The sequence below is a fragment of the Telopea speciosissima genome, chromosome 3, assembly GCF_018873765.1.
Source record: "Telopea speciosissima isolate NSW1024214 ecotype Mountain lineage chromosome 3, Tspe_v1, whole genome shotgun sequence".
Lineage (NCBI taxonomy): Eukaryota > Viridiplantae > Streptophyta > Magnoliopsida > Proteales > Proteaceae > Telopea > Telopea speciosissima.
Genome location: NC_057918.1, coordinates 51,103,299 through 51,121,493, shown reverse-complemented (window position 1 = coordinate 51,121,493; position 18,195 = coordinate 51,103,299). Strand labels below are relative to the sequence as shown.

Sequence of the window (18,195 nt, the reverse complement as noted above, 5' to 3'; positions counted from 1 at the left end):
CACCTTCAAGTTTGGGTTTGATTGAATCTTAAAGGTGATTCCTCCACCCCCACTCCCTCTCTCTCTATCGTTAAAAGAGATGATATGGGTGAATATGATCTGATCAAGTTAAAATTAAGTTTGGGCAATATTTTTCTTTTTCTTTTTTGAAAATAATAGGAAAAAATTGGTTGGGTGTCTACGGCATTCAAGTGAATAATCCAAAAATTAGAACAGTTTATTAACTGTACAAAGTATTTGAATTTTGACAAGAATTTTCTTTCTTTCTTTTTTTTTTTTCTCTATTTTTTGCTATATCTATACAAGGTTTTAACTGAAGAAACCCTATTAGACAATAAATAAGAAGACAAAACTTCATGTATGAGTGAAAACAAAGAAGAAAGCACCCTTAGATAGAGTACTTCAAGTCACCTCAAGCTCAAGCATAACTTCATCCAGAAGATCATCCCATATCCACTCCTCAAGTTCAAGTCCAACACACTCACTTTCAAACTGGAGGTTCATCCACCCATCAGCCTTAGCAAGATCACAAGCCGCAATGTAATCCAATAATTGACCAATCTCAGGTTGATAACTTAGAAACCAGCTAATACTGGCCCATACCTCCTCAAGAACATGGCACCCCACGGGCACTGGGCTGATGTTCAAGTTGATGGACAAGGGTCTTGGCCAGTACATGAATGATCTTTCATAGATATCTATTAAGGTATCACCAATTACGTCAAACAAAAGCCGATGATCAAAACTGCTACCAATTTCTTGTCTAGAACAGTCTACTTCAAACAATGAAGGTCAACTGGCTGGTCTGGTAAATGCCATGTACTGAGGTTCCCATTCCCACTGAAGCTTGATAGCCTGAGCACTTCCCTGACATAGTTGAATTTTCTCTTTCTTTGAGTGAGGAGAGACTTTGAGAAGAAAAAAGAGCTGATATTGAAGATAACAAACAAAAATTCTAAGGTTACAAACTAATGTTCTAGAAATAATATATAACCCAATAAATAAAAGAGAGATTGACCCAATGAAAACTTAGACCGACTCAGATCTGGTTTGGTCATTTCTTAAAATTGGGCGAATTTTCATGACTCTTGACCAGATTTAATGTTTTTGACTAGACTCGGCTGGGACATGGCCTCGATTAGCCACGTGTCAAATTTCAGTTTTTAGCTCTATATTCCATGTGAGCTGCATTTGACACGTGAAGTTGAATTGGATGTCAAAACAAACCAGCAAGAAGCCAGAAAGTTGCTAATCTGTGTTCTTCCGGTTTGACCGCGAGTCATACAAATCAACAATGAGCCGGCCGATCCGACCAGACAGACGAGCTTTTGCGCCCAAGACAGTTTATTCTTTTCCAAGCGGAGAAGCGTAAAGCATTGCAGAGTAAAACGATCCAACATTTTTTTGCGTCCTTGGTTTCATCTGCTCCTCCTTCGCTGATTGTTCTCTGCGTTTCGTACTTAACTTCGTCCAATGTCGGTAAGTTTCTCCTTCTACTGACATCTTCTTCGTTTAAAACCCTAATTTATCCATGAAGATCTACATTCTTCTCGGAGATCGCTACGGCAAGTCAATTCATACTTCTTGTTAACTTTTTTTTTTTTTTTTTGCCCTCTTGTTTTGGCAGATTTTTGAGTATAATGGGAGTGCCCTTGTTGCAATGGTGGGCAAGAACTGCTTTGCCATTGCCGGTGATCGGCGTCTTGGTGTGCAGCTTCAGACCATTGCCACCGATTTCCAGAGGATTTCCAAGATTCATGACAAACTTTACATCGGCCTTGCTGGGCTAGCCACAGATGCACAAACTCTGTAAGAACCATTTCTTCGCTTCGCTTTGGGTTCCTAGTTTATTTCTCCAATTTTCGTTTGACCCTTAAAAGAGAAAATTTCTAATTGTTTTGGTTATAATTTTTGCTCTATTGCAAAGTTACCAGCGACTCGTCTTCCGTCACAAACTGTATCAGCTTCGAGAAGAGAGGGATATGAAGCCAGAGACTTTTTCCAATCTTGTTTCTGCTATTCTATACGAGAAAAGGTTGGTTCAAGTGGTTCTAAGTTCTAACAATAAGTCAATAACTATAGTGTTTTCTTTTGAAGTGTTTTAATGGCCTAAGTTTGAATTACTAAAATCTACACTGTTGTTTATATCTGCTGTTTGTAAATGATTTGTAGTACAAACTCGAAACTCAGAACTTCAGTCTCGTTCAGGACAATTCATCTAGCTATTTAGGTAACATCCTTATAGGATGGACTACTCTGGGCTGTCCGACAAGCTTTTTACCCGATTGGAGGCTTTGACTTCAGCTTCTATATACATGTGTGATCAACTCTTTATCAAATTCGCCTGCTATATACCTAGAACAGAAGCATTTAGAGCTGCTATGTATCATGGGCACATAACTTTATGCAGTTTCATGACTTTGTATGCCTTTTGGATTTATTATTTTTGCTTCAGCATCCCCTTGTTAAGATATTGTTTACACCCTAAAATTACCGATTGACCGGTAATGGTAGACCAATCGAGTTCAACTTGCAAAAAGATCGGTCAGCAAGACAGATTCCCCATGAGGAGAGTTAGTGGGACCAGAACAGTTGTAACTGTGAAGTACCCAATACTAACACTACTATTGGAGTGGGAACTAATCGAGGGATATGTAGGATCAAGTAGTTTTGCAACTGCCAAAGAGGGTGCAGTTAAAGAATTCTCAATGATGACACCATCCTCACAAGTATAAAAGTCAGAATCTAAGAAGTGAGAGAGATCTCTCGATCAATCAAAAACCTATTATTTTACTTTTCTTTACTTTTTTTTACTGCATTTTTATTTTCCTTAGTGTAATCTTCTCTTTGACCATTGCGATCATTCTGCTTGTCAAGTTTTTCTTTTTATTTCTCCTTCAGTGGTATGTCCTTTGTATGTACCAGCATTGAGATCAATAGAAATTCTTGGTTTTCTTCTTTCAACTCTTATCATTTGGCCTTGTGATTTTTCTTTTCTTCGTGCATTGTGATTTGGCCTTTATAATTTAAAGTCCTTGGAGCAATCGAGGCAAGAGGAGAATCCACATCTCCTGGTAGAAGTCAGAAGTGTAATTTTTTTGGACTTTGAGTCTTGCAGACTCTGGCACGCCCACGCTCTCTATCACACACAGTTCGTTACGGTTGACCGATCTGACGGTGGACCGATTGTTTGAGCGATTGGAAAAAGAGCCAAACAATTTTTGGCACGTCTGGTGGGACACTCTATAACAAAGATATCATGGCAAAGAAAGGCACCCAGAGAACAAGCAAGAAGGGGGCAAGACGAGCCCTATCACATGATTCAGATGCAGAGTCACAATTTGAAACTCAGCCTAATGTCTATGGCGAAATTCATCCAATACAGGTGGCTACTATGATGCATGAGTTGTTACAACTCATGATGCACAACATGTAGCAGTTAATGACAACATTAGCAGCCTCAAACGAGGCTCGGTATTTGTGTCTGGAGCAGATGATCATGAGACATCAGGCATTGTTCTGTATGCTACTTTCTCTCCCAGTTAGGCTGCTGGCAAAAAGGGAGAGGAAATTACATCAGGGTCAGCTAATCGGGCTTGTTGTGCAAACCTCCCAAATTTGAGTATAGGACCGTCTCGGTCACTAGACCATGTGGATGTTGAACAAAGTATAGGAGTTACTACTACGGTGAAGAATATGTAGAGGAGTCGACCTCAGATTCGTGACAAAGGGAAAGGAATTGTTGCAAGCGATGAGAGAAAGCCCGTAGATAACTTTGTCATGCTCGATGATGCGCGAGTTAAAACAACATTCATCAAGGAAGGCTATGTCAAAGGTAGTCAGGTTGAAGTCCAAATTTTGAGCGAGGGGCATGAAGTTAATGCTATTGCCTTAGAGAGGGCCACCCTGGCACCCCCATTAAATAACGACAAAGAAGATTTGGTAGAGAAGAATCTCCCTATTAACCTGATTATGGCCGATGTGTCGAAAATCCATTAGCCAAATCCCTTCAAAGGGTTAATGCGAAAGGACGATTTGGAGCCCAACCAAGGCAAAGGACGATGTTTGGAGAGCATTCATGATAAAGCAGAGGATGTTTCATGTAGTCGAAGTTCAGAAAACACCGATGGGTCAGACATGGCTTGGCCACCGGGATGAAGGTTTTTGCTGTACCAATTATTCACCTTTTTGCCAAATGATGGCAATAGGTTAAGAGTTTGTGTTGGCCGAGGGGCAATGTATGTTTTTCTTTTTAGATAAATATTAATGTGGGATGGCCTACAGTTTAGCATAGGAGTTAATGAAGGGCCGTTTTCATTTTAAATACAACTATTATCATTAAGAATCTGAGTCATGTGACGGTTAAATGACCGAATGTAGCAAGGAAAAACGGTTAAAGTTAGGATCGTGATAAGTACTTGATACAAAAAATCTAAAATAAGCACCATATAATGTTCACTCGTGGTGGAGGGATAACCACACTCTTCCCATAACACTTTCAATTTTGGCCAGCTCCACTTTGGCCCGTTTGATTTTGTTTGCCCACTCAGGAGAGGAGTGAAACATTTCATACAAGATGACTCCATTCTGGTAGGCTTCATCGTAAGCCTTCAAAAGCACCAGGGACTTGATTGTCTTCGCTATCTCTATGATCCTTTTTTTCTCTGTTAGATTTCTTATTTCTTCGTCTAGCACGGCTAGTTGTTCATCGTATGAGGCTTTGGTTTCGCGACATTCATCAATAACTGAGCGAAATTTCTTTAGCTTCTCAGAGAGCTGCTTTTCTCGGTCAATTGCTTCGGAAGCTTGTTCAAGGATCTCGAGAGTGGTAGGAAGTTTATCGGTCATTGATTGCATGACGTCCTTCAATTTCACAAGACGGTCTTTAAAGTGAGAAGACACATCAGAAGAGACCTCAATTACTCCAAGAGCTGCTTTTAGGTCGGTCAATTTTCCTTGTTTTAAAAGTTCTTGAGCCGACATGCCCTCGATCAAGTACTGAATTCCAGAGCTTTTTCCATGTCAGGAGAGCTTGATAAAAGGAAAGGAAGAGGAAATTTAGGCATGGGAACCTTGGTTGTCAGGTCATTAAGGACGACTACCATCTCATTCAGGGTAGGAGCCGGCTGGAAGGAGGAGGATGTGAGCGTATAACCCAGAGACCAATAATTAATCATAGAATAAACAACGACAAATCAGAATACTCACCTTTGGAGAGGAAGGCTGACCGATTTCTTCTTCATTGTCAAAGGAATTATTGCTGGAAAATGGGCTTCCTGGCGACAAGTCCCCACTTTGAGGTAAGGGGCTTTCATGTGCCCTTGGTGGCTGTACTGTCCTTGGCACACTAGCCGTTGGTTCATCGTACACACAAGAAAGACCCAAGTTGCTGGGGTTTTGAGATCCTGATAGGGCTGTTACAAAAGGACTAGGTGATTAAAAATGTAGAATATACCACATGCGTGAGGTATGTGAGCCAAACGTTACCTGGCTCGTTTTCTCGCGTAGCAGTCTCCAAGCAAAACAGGACATCATGGGGGATACTCGAAGATGATGTCGTACCCCGTTCGCTAAGTGTCATTCGTTGGCCCAGGGTTAATCTTTTGGAAGAGCGTGTCAATCTAGAACTCTTTACTTCTTGAAGATTCTCTCGCGCTGAAGTAGGGTCAATTTTAACCCTTTTCATTGGAGGAGAACTAGGGGCAGACCCTGCGATTTGAACAATTAAGGCACGGTTAGCTCGTGGTTAGATAAAAAAAAAAAAAAATCAATACCGAACTAGTTTCTCACCTTCAACATTTTCTGAAGATATTCTCTCGGGCTGCCATGGCACCATGGCTAACATCACAGGATCTGAATCAATCGGTCCAGAGGATGAAGCCGGCATGATGATAGGAAGGCCGGCCTGGAATGTTTGGATCTGCAAATGATAGGCCGACCACCATGCTGGAAATTCATTGGTGACCCAAGGTCTTGCTTGGAAATCTTGGGACTCGAACTTGATCAGGCCCACCAGTTTGGCATAGTCAACCACATGGAATTTCTCTTGATCGAAGAACACATCTCAGTCAGGTTGACCATTTGCTAATGTATGGGTGGGAAAGTCAAGGATGACTTGACAAGACCAAATTGGCGAGCACAGAATTGTGGGTTGTAAGGCTCAACACCACACACATTGTTCCCCGTGTGCTCGAATGTAACGCCAAAATGAAGGTCGCGGGGGACTAGAAATCGAGCCCACAATGCTCGGTCAGACAAAGGGTTTGACAGAGTAAAAAAGATTTTTTCGGGGAGTCTATCATTCAGATAAAAAGGAGTAAGTAACTCTGGGGCATGTTCAAAAGGAAGACTTTGGAGAAAGTAAAAGTATTTGTCTAGAGGCTTGGTGGGCGCCTCACTTAAGAACTTGTAACCAACTACTGGGAAATGGTCAGATGAGGGAGATGGACCGAGCTCTGGGAAGTACGCATATAGCCAAAGTTGTAAAAGCCTGAAGGGGTCTCCCCTAGTGATAAATCTGACTTAACAAAGTTCATTACACCCTCGGTAGAGGGAAGAAAGAACAAAGGCTGCAAGATCAACAGGACGATTTTCGGCCAGAGTATTGGCCAAACGAAGGAAAGGTTTGCCAACCTTATTGGCTCGGGTGCAAATCAAGAAACGACATATCCAATAATGGAGGAAGGCAACATACTCTTTCTTTGTAACCAAACCGCTGGTATGTTGGTGCTGATTGAGGTGAGAAAGGTAGCTTGCATTCTTGGAAAAATCAATCCCATGATCTTCAGAAGACGCCAAGGATTTACCGTGGAACTCCTCCCCACCTGAGCGAAGCCCTAGAAGGGCTCCAACGTCCAGCAAAGTAGGGCTCATTGCACCAAAACGGAAGTGGAAGGTGTTGGATGATTGGGACCAAAAGCACAGAGCAGCTGATAAGAGGGGTTTGTTGGCAGGAATAGAAGTTTTTGAAAAATTAATAGCTTTGACTATGCCGAGCCTTCGCCAAGAATCCATCTTGTACTTAGCCATCCTGTCAACCCAGTTATTCCAAGCTTGTGAATGACAGGGTCAGAAGCGAGAAAAAGCTCTACGAGCTCCTTTGGGGGAAAAAAGGATTCCTTGGCGGAACAATTTGGTCTCACTGATCAACTGAGGAGTAACGTGTAGTGTCTGAGAGGGAGACGAAAAACAAGAACCTACTATGAAGTGGGATTGGAAAGGAATCAGAGTTTCATGGCGAACTGTGTCGTCTGGTATAGGCCCTCTTTCTTTCTGCAGTTGATCAAAATAAGAATGGAGCTGATTCTCAGCAGAAAAAGAAGGGCTTGCCAGGCAATGAAGCAGCTGAGATGTCAAAAGAAGCAGGGGTAGAGTTCATCTCAGTCCTCACGGCAGACTCCGGGAAAGGATAAGGCGGGCTCTCAATCATTTTCAGAAAAGAAAGGAGAAGATGGAAAGGCTGATGAATGCGCAGAAAAGAACCTGATATCTCTCCTAAGGAAAGGTGATTCTCTTTTTCAGAAGCACTCGAGATTTCTTAGTTGACTGAATCCCTAGAAAAGCAGGAGCGCCGTCATATTAGGAGGAAGATAGACAGGTGGCATTAAATGGCAGAGTTACCCGCCAAAGCAATTGTCTATACAAACGTCTCTCCAGGTGTTTTAAAAGTATAAAACGACTGGAAAGGGAGAGAAGAGATTTCGAGGGCCGATTGCATGGTGCAACTGAAGATCAATCAACGGCTTAAGGAGGTGTTGCAACCTCATAAGGACTTTATAAGCATCATCCTCAGAAGTTGCAAGGGGCATTGTTTACACCCTAAAATTACCGATTGACCAGTAATAGTAGACCGATCGAGTTCAAGTTGCAAAAAGATCGGTCAACGAGGTAGATTCCCCACGAGGAGAGATAGTGGGACCAGAACGGTTGTAACCGTGAAGCACCCAATACTAACACTACTATTGGAGGGGGAACTAATCGAGGGATACGTGGGATCAAACAGTTCTGCATCCGCCAAAGAGGGTGCGGTTAAAGAATTCCCAATGATGACACCATCCTCACAAGTATAAAAGTCAGAATCTAAGAAGCGAGAGAGATCTCTCGATCAATCAAAAACCTTTTATTTTACTTGTCTTTACTGCATTTTTATTTTCCTTAGTGTAATCTTCTCTTTGACCATCGCGGTCATTCTGCTTATCAAGTTCTTCTTTTGATTTCTCCCTTAGTGGTATGTCCTTTGTATGTACTAGTATTGAGATCAATAGAAATTCTTGGTTTTCCACTTTCAACTTAGTCATTTGGTCTTGTGAATTTTCTTTTCTTAGTGTATTGCGATCTTGCTTTATAATTTAAAGTCCTTGGAGCAACCGAGAAATGTAATTCCAGCTGGAGATAAAGCCAACTAGAACCAGAACCAGAACCAGAACCAGGATCTGCTTGGGTTTAATGCAATCGGCTAGGGCAGAATGGATGATTAGATTAGATTAGGGTTAGGGTTTAATGGAATTTAGGGTTTGATGGTATGGGTAGGATAAGCTGATGTGGAGGAGTCTCCTATTGAAGGTCTTGAAGTGTTCTAATGGAGTTACAGATATAAACTAAGATAGGTATCGATTTAGGGTTTGGGTTTTGGGTTTTGGGGAAAGTGAAAGGAGAAGAGATCTAGGGTTTGGAGTTAGGGTTAGGGCAGGGATTAGGAGAAGAAGGGTTTGGGGGATTGGGGATTATATGCATACTTGTTGTGGGATGGATCCTTGAACTGATAGCAGATCTGAACAACTGAGCTATGAATCTTCACAAACTCGGCAGTAGCAAACTTGAACAAACTTGAATGCACTCGAAGGGGAGAAGCAGTGAACTAGTGAAGGCTATCTCAGCCTCACCTTCACAGCCTATCTCAGGACAGTGGAATGCATTAAAGCAATATTCTTCTTTATTAAATTGTGGGGGGCTCAATTGAGCTCTTACATTATATAGCCTTTAAGGCTGGACAGAAAATAAATTCTAACTATGACTAGGAAATAGAAATAAGAATGCTAACTAGGACTAGGACTCAAAATAGAAATAGGAATGCTAACTAAGTCTTCTAATTAGGATTCAAACTTGCACTAGGAATCCTAACTTAGAATTACAACTCAATAAAGAATAATAAAAACAAATTGTAATTTAAATCCTAACAACCCCACGGCTGCTGCTGGTGTAGGGAAATTCCCCTACACCTACCCGATGGTTACTTATGCTGGTGTAGGGAAGAATCCCTACACCTGCGGCTGGTTTTAGACAGCTAGTTTACATCAACTCCCCCCCTCTTAAAAACATTCGTCTCCGACGAATGGATGAAAGACATGTAGTGCTTGTAGAGATCTGGATCAAGGCGCTTGAAGTCGTCGGCGTGAATCCAGGTACTGTCACTGTCAGGATGATCCTTCCATTTAACAAGGAAAGAGTAATAGCCGCGACCACCCCACATAGTAGTAAACTTGTTGTCAAGCACATTCTCGATGACATCAACAGTAGGAGTGGTAAACTGTGGGAGGCGGAGAGCATGTTCAGTATCACCTTCGTCCGAATGGTGGCCGACATAGAGAGTGAGATCAGCCACGTTGAAAACATTGTTAATCTTCATGGACGGGGGAAGCTCGAGCATATAGGCAGTGGTCCCAATGCGTTGTAGTACCTTGAAAGGACCCATCTTGAGAGGATGGAGCTTATGATTGGCCCCAGAAGGAAGTCGCTTAGGAGAAATACGAACCATCACCAAATCACCAGGTTAGAATTCCACATATCGGTGATGATGATCAGCTGTTGCCTTGTATCCTTCATTGTTAGTAGCAATGTGTTAGCGAACGTCGGCATGGACCTCGGTGATGTGGCGGAGGAACTCATCAGCTTCCACACTAACACGAACATGGGGAGAAAGAGGAAACAAATCCACGGGGCGCTTGGGTTGCATACCCAAAACAATCTCAAATGGGGTACGGCCAGTGATCCGATTGATAGAACTGTTGTATGCGAACTCAGCAATATCAAGGATAGAAGGCCAATCTTTCTCATGATCACGAACAAGACATCAGAGGAGATTGCCTAAGCTGCGATTAACCACTTCAGTCTGCCCATCTGTCTGAGGATGAAAGGCGGTGGAGAACTTCAGCTTGGTATTGGTCTTCAGCCACAGGGTCTTCCAAAAATAGCTAGTGAATTTCATATCACGATAAAAAACAATAGACTCGGGTAGCCCATGAATACGTGCCACCTCTTTGAAGAAGAGTTTGGCTATGTGACTTGCATCAAATGTCTTTCGGCAGGGAAGAAAATGAGCCATCTTTGAAAACCTATCTACCACTACAAATATAGAATCATGACGCTCCCGTGTAGATGGTAAACCCAAAACAAAATCCATGCTAATATGTAACCAGAGGGCATGAGGCACTGGAAGAGGTGTGTAGAGACCTGTGTTTTGCTTATCACCCTTGGCAAGTTGACAAGCACGACATCGTTGTATCACTTGCTGTACATCGCGCTGATGATGTGGCCAATAATACAAATCAGCAACTACAGCATATGTCTTGCTAACGCCAAAATGCTCTCCCATGCCACCACCATGTAGCTCCCTAATGAGGTGTTGTCAAAGGGACGTGTTAGGGATACATAGGCATGTCCCTAAGAAAAGATATCCATCACGTAGGGAGTATTTGGCATCAGTTCCACCTTGCTGTAATGTAGTATGAATGGGAGAAAAATCAGAATCAGCCGTGTACTCATCCCTGATATGTTTGATGCCTGTACTGTGAGTAGAAGAGGTGGACATGGTGAGTACTTTCCTACTTAGCGCATCAGTTACGTGGTTCTCTTTGCCTGCCTTGTACTTCAGAGTGAAATTAAACTCTTGGAGATAGGCAATCTATTTAGCATGTCGGTTGCATATGGATCTTTGAGAATGGAGATACTTAAGGGCTTCATGGTCAGAATATAGAATAAATTCTTTGCCCACAAGGTAGTGTCTCCAATGCTTTAGAATCTGGATCACTGCATAAAGTTCCAAATCATAGGTAGAGTAACGCCACTTAGCATCGTTGAGTTTCTCATTGTAGTAGGCAATGAAATGATTTGATTGCATGAGAACTCCTCCAATCCCAACATGGGATGCATCTGTAGCTACCTCAAATATGACATCAAAGTTTGGAAGCCGTAGAACAGGTGCCTCAGTCCTCTTTTGCTTGATCAATGCAAAAGCTTTGGTAGCAGCCGGTGTCCATTGGAATCTGCCCTTACTTTCCTTCATGCATTTAGTAATGGTTGCCATGATGCCACTGAAGTTCCGAATAAAACGCCGATAAAAAGATGCTAGGCCGTGGAAGCTCCTGACCTCTGTTAAGGTTTGTGGTACTGGCCAATCGACTATGCTTTGCACTTTCTTCGGATCAGCTTCAACCCCTTCTGAAGATATAATAAACCCAAGGAAGACAACCTTAGGCAACATAAAAGAACACTTTTTGAGGTTGATGAAGAGTTTCTTTGTACGTAACACTCTCAACACGTGCTTCAGATGATCGAGATGGTCCTCAGTGGTGTGACTGTAGATAAGAATGTCATCAAAGTAAACCACGGGAAACTTGCAGATGAATGGACAAAGTACCTGTGTCATTACACGCATGAAGGTGCTTGGCGCATTTGTGAGACCGAAGGGCATCACTTTCCATTCATATAACCATCCTTTATTTTGAAAGCAGTCTTCCACTCATCTCTTGGGTGGATCCGAATCTGATGATATCCGCTCTTCAAGTCAATCTTCGAAAAGAAGGAAGCACCTGTAAGCATATCTAACATGTCGTCAAGTCGTGGAATCGGAAATCTGTACTTGACAATGATCTTATCTATTGCCCTGCTATCAATACACATCCTCCATGTACCATCTTTCTTTGGAGTAAGTAATGCTGGGACAGCACATGGGCTCATGCTCTAAACAATAAACCCCTTGCGAATCTGGTCATCCACTTGTCTCTTGAGCTCGGCATGCTCAGTAGGGCTAAGACGGTAAGTGGGTAGATTTGGTAGCACCGAACCTGGTACTAGGTCAATGGCATGTTGAATATCCCTCATAGGAGGTAGCTCATCTGGAAGATCGTTTGGTACTAGATCTGAGAAGTCATCAAGTAGATCTTTTATGGGCTTGGGGTGAATAGTAGTAATGGCTGGCGACACTACCTTCATGACTAAGGCTAGTATCAACCCTGTCCTTCATTGGTAGCAAGGAATTCACGGTGGGGTAGGGACAAAAGTTGTGGCTCCATGGGTTTTGCCTTACCAGTACCTGTACTAGCACGTGGCACCTTATTGCTTGATCCTGCTTTCATTGGCTGTTTATTATCAATAGTCTTCAAAATCTGTTGTCGCTTCAACTGGGCAGCTCTAAGCCTTGGCTTCATCAATGGTATATTGAGTGGGTTAAGAACCAGTGGTTTTCCCTTGAAGTCAAAGAAACACTGATTCTTTGTACCTCTCGTCAACACATTGTTACCATACAACCATGGTCTCCCAAGTAATACATCAGTCAGAATCATAGGAATCACATCACACCAGACATTCTCTTCGTAACCAGAAATCTTAAGTGGTACTGAACATCGCTGATTAACCTCTAGAGTGTCGCTATTAAGTAAAGATACCTTGTAGGGTTGTGGGTGAGATTCAATCTTAAGAGAAACTACGTTGACACAACTACCACTGTCCACGATCACTTGTGTTGTTGCTGATCCACTATCCATCAGTGTATAAAAGATGCAATGCCGACGCCAATCCTCTCCTTTAGATTCAGCAACCAGAATGCGGGTTATTGCATTCACTTCATAAATATCATCTTCCAAAGTATCATCATAATCTTCTCCCTCAAGGGCAGCATTAACAGCCCAATCGTCATTAAGCTGTGGGTCACACACTTGGACATCTGGACTAGCTTCCATAGCTGCAATTATTGAATTGGACTTCCCTCTTTGTGGACAGTATCGTGCATAATGAACCTCTTGTTGGGGTTTTGACTACCCATAGGTGCCTTACCTTTTTCCTCTGTAGTTGGTGGAGTCCGAGTAGGGAAATCACTAGATCTATTAGGAGTAAAAGCTCTCCTAACATCACCGGACTGCGGTGTGAACCTTCGTGGGGTAGCTTTGATTAAATCTTCAGCATCCATGGCCTTTTCAAAACTGTGATTCAGATTATATATTTCAACCACGCCCATCTTCTCTTTAATGTCAATCCTCAATCCCAACTTGAAATGGGATATAAGCTGGTCAGCATTTCTCATCTACACCTGTTCGTGAGAGCAAGTCATTGAATTTATCAATATACTCCTCAACTGTTAAAGTACCTTGTCGTATAGTGTTCAGCTGATCATGCAAACGCCTCTGATAAGGAGGTAGGTACTTTTCTTTGAGAATCTCTTTCATAGCTGCCCAAGTAACTGGTTCCATGTGACGACGGATCAACCTGTCTTTATGTGTATGCTACCAATCTCTAGATCCTCCAGTTAACTTAGTAGTGGCCAGCTGCATCTTTCGGTCCTCAGACAACAGAAACCACTTGAAGTAGTCATCTAAAGCACTCAACCAGTCATGGGATGCAATAGGGTCATGTTTCCCATTATATTCTTTCAGATCCAGCTTTACCTTATGCTTGTCATCACGGTAGTACTGATTTCCATTGTGATCTTCATCCTCTTCGTAGGCAGAATTGTTGTTAACCCTGTGTGTTTGTTGTGTGGGAACCCTCTGTGGTAACCTACATGGATGTCGGTTGTTGGTGTAGGAAACAACAGCTTCAATTTGTGGTATCTATTGTGGAGGTGCAGTAGGTCCTTGTTGTGACAGTATATCAACCTCTTGCTTGATGGTCTTCACATCTTCAGATAAAACCTAGACTATGTCAGCCAGTTGCTGTAGAGTGATTGGATCTCTTGATTTTGGAGAACCCATAGCTTGCTCTGATACTAAAATAATGTGATTCCAGCTGGAGATAAAGCCAACTAGAACCAGAACCAGGATCTGCTTGGGTTTAATGCAATCGGCTAGGGCAGAATTGATGATTAAATGAAATTAGGGTTAGGGTTTAATGGAGTTTAGGGTTTGATGGTATGGGTAGGATAAGCTGATGTGGAGGAGTCTCCTATTAAAGGTCTTGAAGTGTTCTAATGGAGTTACAGATATAAACTAAGATACGTATCGATTTAGGGTTTGGGTTTTAGGGAAAATGAAAGGAGAAGAGATCTAGGGTTTGGAGTTAGGGTTAGGGAAGGGATTAGGAGAAGAAGGGTTTGGGGGATTGGGGATTATATGCTTACTTGTTGTGGGATGGATCCTTGAACTGATAGCAGATTTGAATAACTGAGCTATGAATCTTCACACACTCAGCAGTAGCAAACTTGAACAAACTTGAATGCACTTGAAGGAGAGAAGCAGTGAACTAGTGAAGGCTATCTCAGCCTCATCTTCACAGCCTATCTCAGGACAGTGGAATGCATTAAAGCAATATTCTTCTTCATTAAATCGTGGGGGGGCTCAATTGAGTTCTTACATGCCTTTAAGGCTGGACAGAAAATAAATTCTAACTATGACTAGGACTCAAAATAGAAATAGGAATGCTAACTAGGGCCTGATTTGGTATGATTTCTATTTCAATTTCAGGGGGTGATTTCTATTTCTGAAATTGTTTGGTTTGATTTTTGCACCTTATTTCAGTGAAATAGAAATTCTGAAATAGCTGAGGAGCTGTTTTCTATTTCATTTGATTTAGCACTCTTGCTCTTGAATGAACACATGGTTAATTTCATGGGCAAAGTAGTAATTTCATGTTAAAAATAAAACACCATCCTCTCCTAATGGTCTCACCATCACCACCCCACTCCCACCATTGCCACCGCCACCACCACCCTACTCCCACCATTGCCACCGCCACCACCACCACTACCACCACTACTACCCTGTTACCACCACCACCGCCACCACTGCCCTGCCACCGTTACTGCCGCCACCACCACCATTGCCATCGCCACCACCACCACCCCCACTACTTCCACGTCACCACTACCCTACCACCACCGTCACCACCACCATCCTTCCCAAAGAAATATAGAGAATCTATTCTTAGAATTTGAACTATCAAATGGATTTTTTTCTTCTTGAAATATTTCATATTGATACAACCAAAACAATTTCATTTTTTTGACCAAAAATCTATTTGTTGACTATTTCAACAAATCAATCCAAAATTGAAATAGAAATCATACCAAATCAGGCCTAGGACTAGGACTCAAAATAGAAATAGGAATGCTAATGCTAACTAAGACCAGGACTTCTAATTTGGATTCAAACTTGCACTAGGAATCCTAACTTAGAATTACAACTCAATAAAGAATAATAAAAACAAATACTAATTTAAATCCTAACAACCCCACGACTGCTGGTGTAGGGAAGAATCCCTACACCAGTGGCTGGTTTTAGACAGACAGTTTACATCACCGAGGTAAGAGGAGAATCCACATCTCCTGGTAGAAGTCAGAAGTGCAATTTTCTTCAAACTTTGAGTATTGCAGACTCTGGCACGCCGGCGCTTGTATCACACACTGTTCGTTACGGTTGATCAATCCGACGGTAGACTGATTGTTTGAGGGACCGGAAAAAGAGCCAAACAGATATTAATTTAGTTACTAGCATAAATTTTTTTCTTTACCAAGATTTCAAGGAGTCACTAATACTTTGTTCTGTTGAGCTGTCACTGATATCTGTTGGATTCAATTCAAAATATTTCACATACTTGCAGAGTTGAGCCGATGTTACCTTTGGCTAGTTCATGATATTCTTTTGATCTATAGGATGGATGAAGGTGCTTTTTCCATATTTCCATGTTCATAACTGTGGAAGTAGCATATGTTTGATACTACTGAACAAGGGCACAGATATGTCAATATCCAACATAATGACCATAGAAATTTGACATATGGACACATTTATATATGTATATAATAAGTTCATTCTTCTGGTATGCAATTAAACGGGTGCAACTATATCTATGTTGGCTCTTCAAGCTGGCATGCTGCTACATATAATATGTTTTCTTCATGCAACATTTATGCACTCTCTTTCATTAATTTTTATTTAAATAAAAATGCATTTTCTTGTGGTGGGGTTATTCTTGTCAGTGTCTGACTCATGTCCTTATGGCCAGCAAATAAAATATAGACATGTCCTTGTTACTCAAGGTTTTCCATTAGTGTATTTTTACATCTTAGGCATCTGATATGTGATTAACTATTTCAAAGTTATAGTTGATGTTTTATAAATTATGTCCTTTTTTAGTGTTGACGTGTTGCTGACATGTGGTGCAGTCCATGGTAACTTTAGACACTATATTGTTGCAAAATTTTTTTTGGGTGAACAATAAATTCATAACCAATATCCCAAAAGTAGGGGAGGAAAAGAGGGGGAGGGGGGAACTATACAAGCTCAAACCACGGGCGTGGGGCCCTGGCTAGGAGAGCCAAAGAGAGAAGAATCTAAGCCCCAGGTAACAACAATTTGCCTATTCCTTGGGGAGTCTATAAGAGAGCCATAAGGAAGCATGTGGAGCCTAGAGTTGATATCAAAAAAGACGGCTTTCCAAATCAGGTCTAAGGACCGGGAGTTGGAAGTCCATCTACGAAGATTCCGCTCCATCCATATGTGAGAGATAGCAGCACCAAACACAAGCTTGCCAACTGTATCGCAAATAGAGCTGCCAGGAAAGGACATATCAAGCCAAAGCCACTCTTGGGTGAAGGGAAGGGGGCGTCTGTTTCGGGGCCAGATGGACTGTAAAGCTTTTTTCCAAATAGAGGATGTAAGGGGGAAGGAGAATAAAAGGTGGTCAATGTCCTCATTCCCATTCCAGCAAAGGATACAGGAGGGGGAAACAGGGATGTGGCGATGAATGAGGAAGGATTGGGTGGGGAGGCAATTGTGTAGGGTTCTCCCGACATTGAAGGAGTGTCTAGGAATGTGGCTTTTGAACCAAACAAGATTGCGCCAGGGGACTGAGGGGCCATGGGGTCTAACAAAATCCCAAGCTAAGCGGGAACTAAAGATACCATTGTTGGAGGGGAGCCAGGTTTCTTTGTCCGAATGAGGGGTGGGAGGATGGGGTTGCAATTTTCTTTTGTACTTCATTGGATGAGGAGGGAGGAGAAGAGTTTCTGAATTAAATCGGCCTAATATTTGTATAAAGCCTGTTTGTGTAGCTTGTTGAAGTCATCTGGTTTCAGCATCCATGCTCGGTGAATGTTTGCTATATTAAAGTTATTTTTATTTTAGGGGGGACGGGGGGGGGGGGTGCAATTTTCTTTTGTACTTCATTGGATGAGGAGGGAGGAGAAGAGTTTCTGAATTAAATTGGCCTAATATTTGTATAAAGCATGTTTGTGTAGCTTGTTGAAATCATCTGGTTTCAGCATCCATGCTCGGTGAATGTTTGCTATATTTTCTTTGTAAAGTTATTTTTATTTTATGGTATAGGGAGGGTTCTCTTTTTCTTGGACATTGAGGTCTGCCAACTCCTTAGAAGATTGGTTTGCTAGGGATGGGTTTAATATGGATTTCTTTTATCTGGGTGCATACCCAGTAGCTTAGAATGTTTCTTGTGCCTTCGGCCTCTGCTGTTGTTGTACTTTTGATCATGTTATTGTGGTTGTTGTTTTCTGTATTCTATGTTCTGTACTATTTGATTTACTAAGCAATAAAATTTCACTGTTGAATATCAACTTCTTTTTTTTCCGTGCTGCAATTTCAAGCAATGAAGATAATGCCACTAAGACATGTAATCTGGTTCTTCTTATAGATTTGGACCGTATTTCTGCCAACCTGTGATCGCTGGATTGGGAGATAATGACAAGCCCTTTATCTGCACAATGGATTCAATTGGTGCAAAGTATGTTACCTTCCTTTCTCATGCTTATGATCTTATGGTTATTGTATGGAATTTGGTTACTTACAATGGAATGCCAACAGCGACAATTTTTTACATTATCTTAAAATCGGTTTGTCCTGTCACATTTGATGAAGTCATTATCTGTTTTGGATTAAAATTTGCTATAATGTTTGGCAATTCATTTTATGCTAACCTCTGTATCGAGAATGAGGATATAAAAAGGGCGTACGCAGTGTACGCGGCTCCCGC

The 18,195-nt window shown here is 41.8% G+C and overlaps 1 protein-coding gene across 3 annotated transcripts in view; it reads left to right on the top strand.

Moving 5' to 3' along the window:
- Positions 1-18,195, top strand: part of LOC122654666 (proteasome subunit beta type-3-A) — an 86,849-nt gene that overhangs the window by 24,088 nt on the left and 44,566 nt on the right. For 2 of the 3 annotated variants that reach the window (XM_043848871.1, XM_043848870.1), the window contains 4 exons: positions 1,473-1,479; positions 1,628-1,809; positions 1,928-2,035; positions 17,857-17,946. In XM_043848871.1, the coding sequence (XP_043704806.1) occupies positions 1,474-1,479; positions 1,628-1,809; positions 1,928-2,035; positions 17,857-17,946 (386 nt within the window). In that variant the 5' untranslated portion in view covers position 1,473. Of the gene's footprint in view, positions 1-1,360; positions 1,480-1,627; positions 1,810-1,927; positions 2,036-17,856; positions 17,947-18,195 lie in introns of those variants that run through there. The other variant, XM_043848869.1, reaches the window with a different exon arrangement.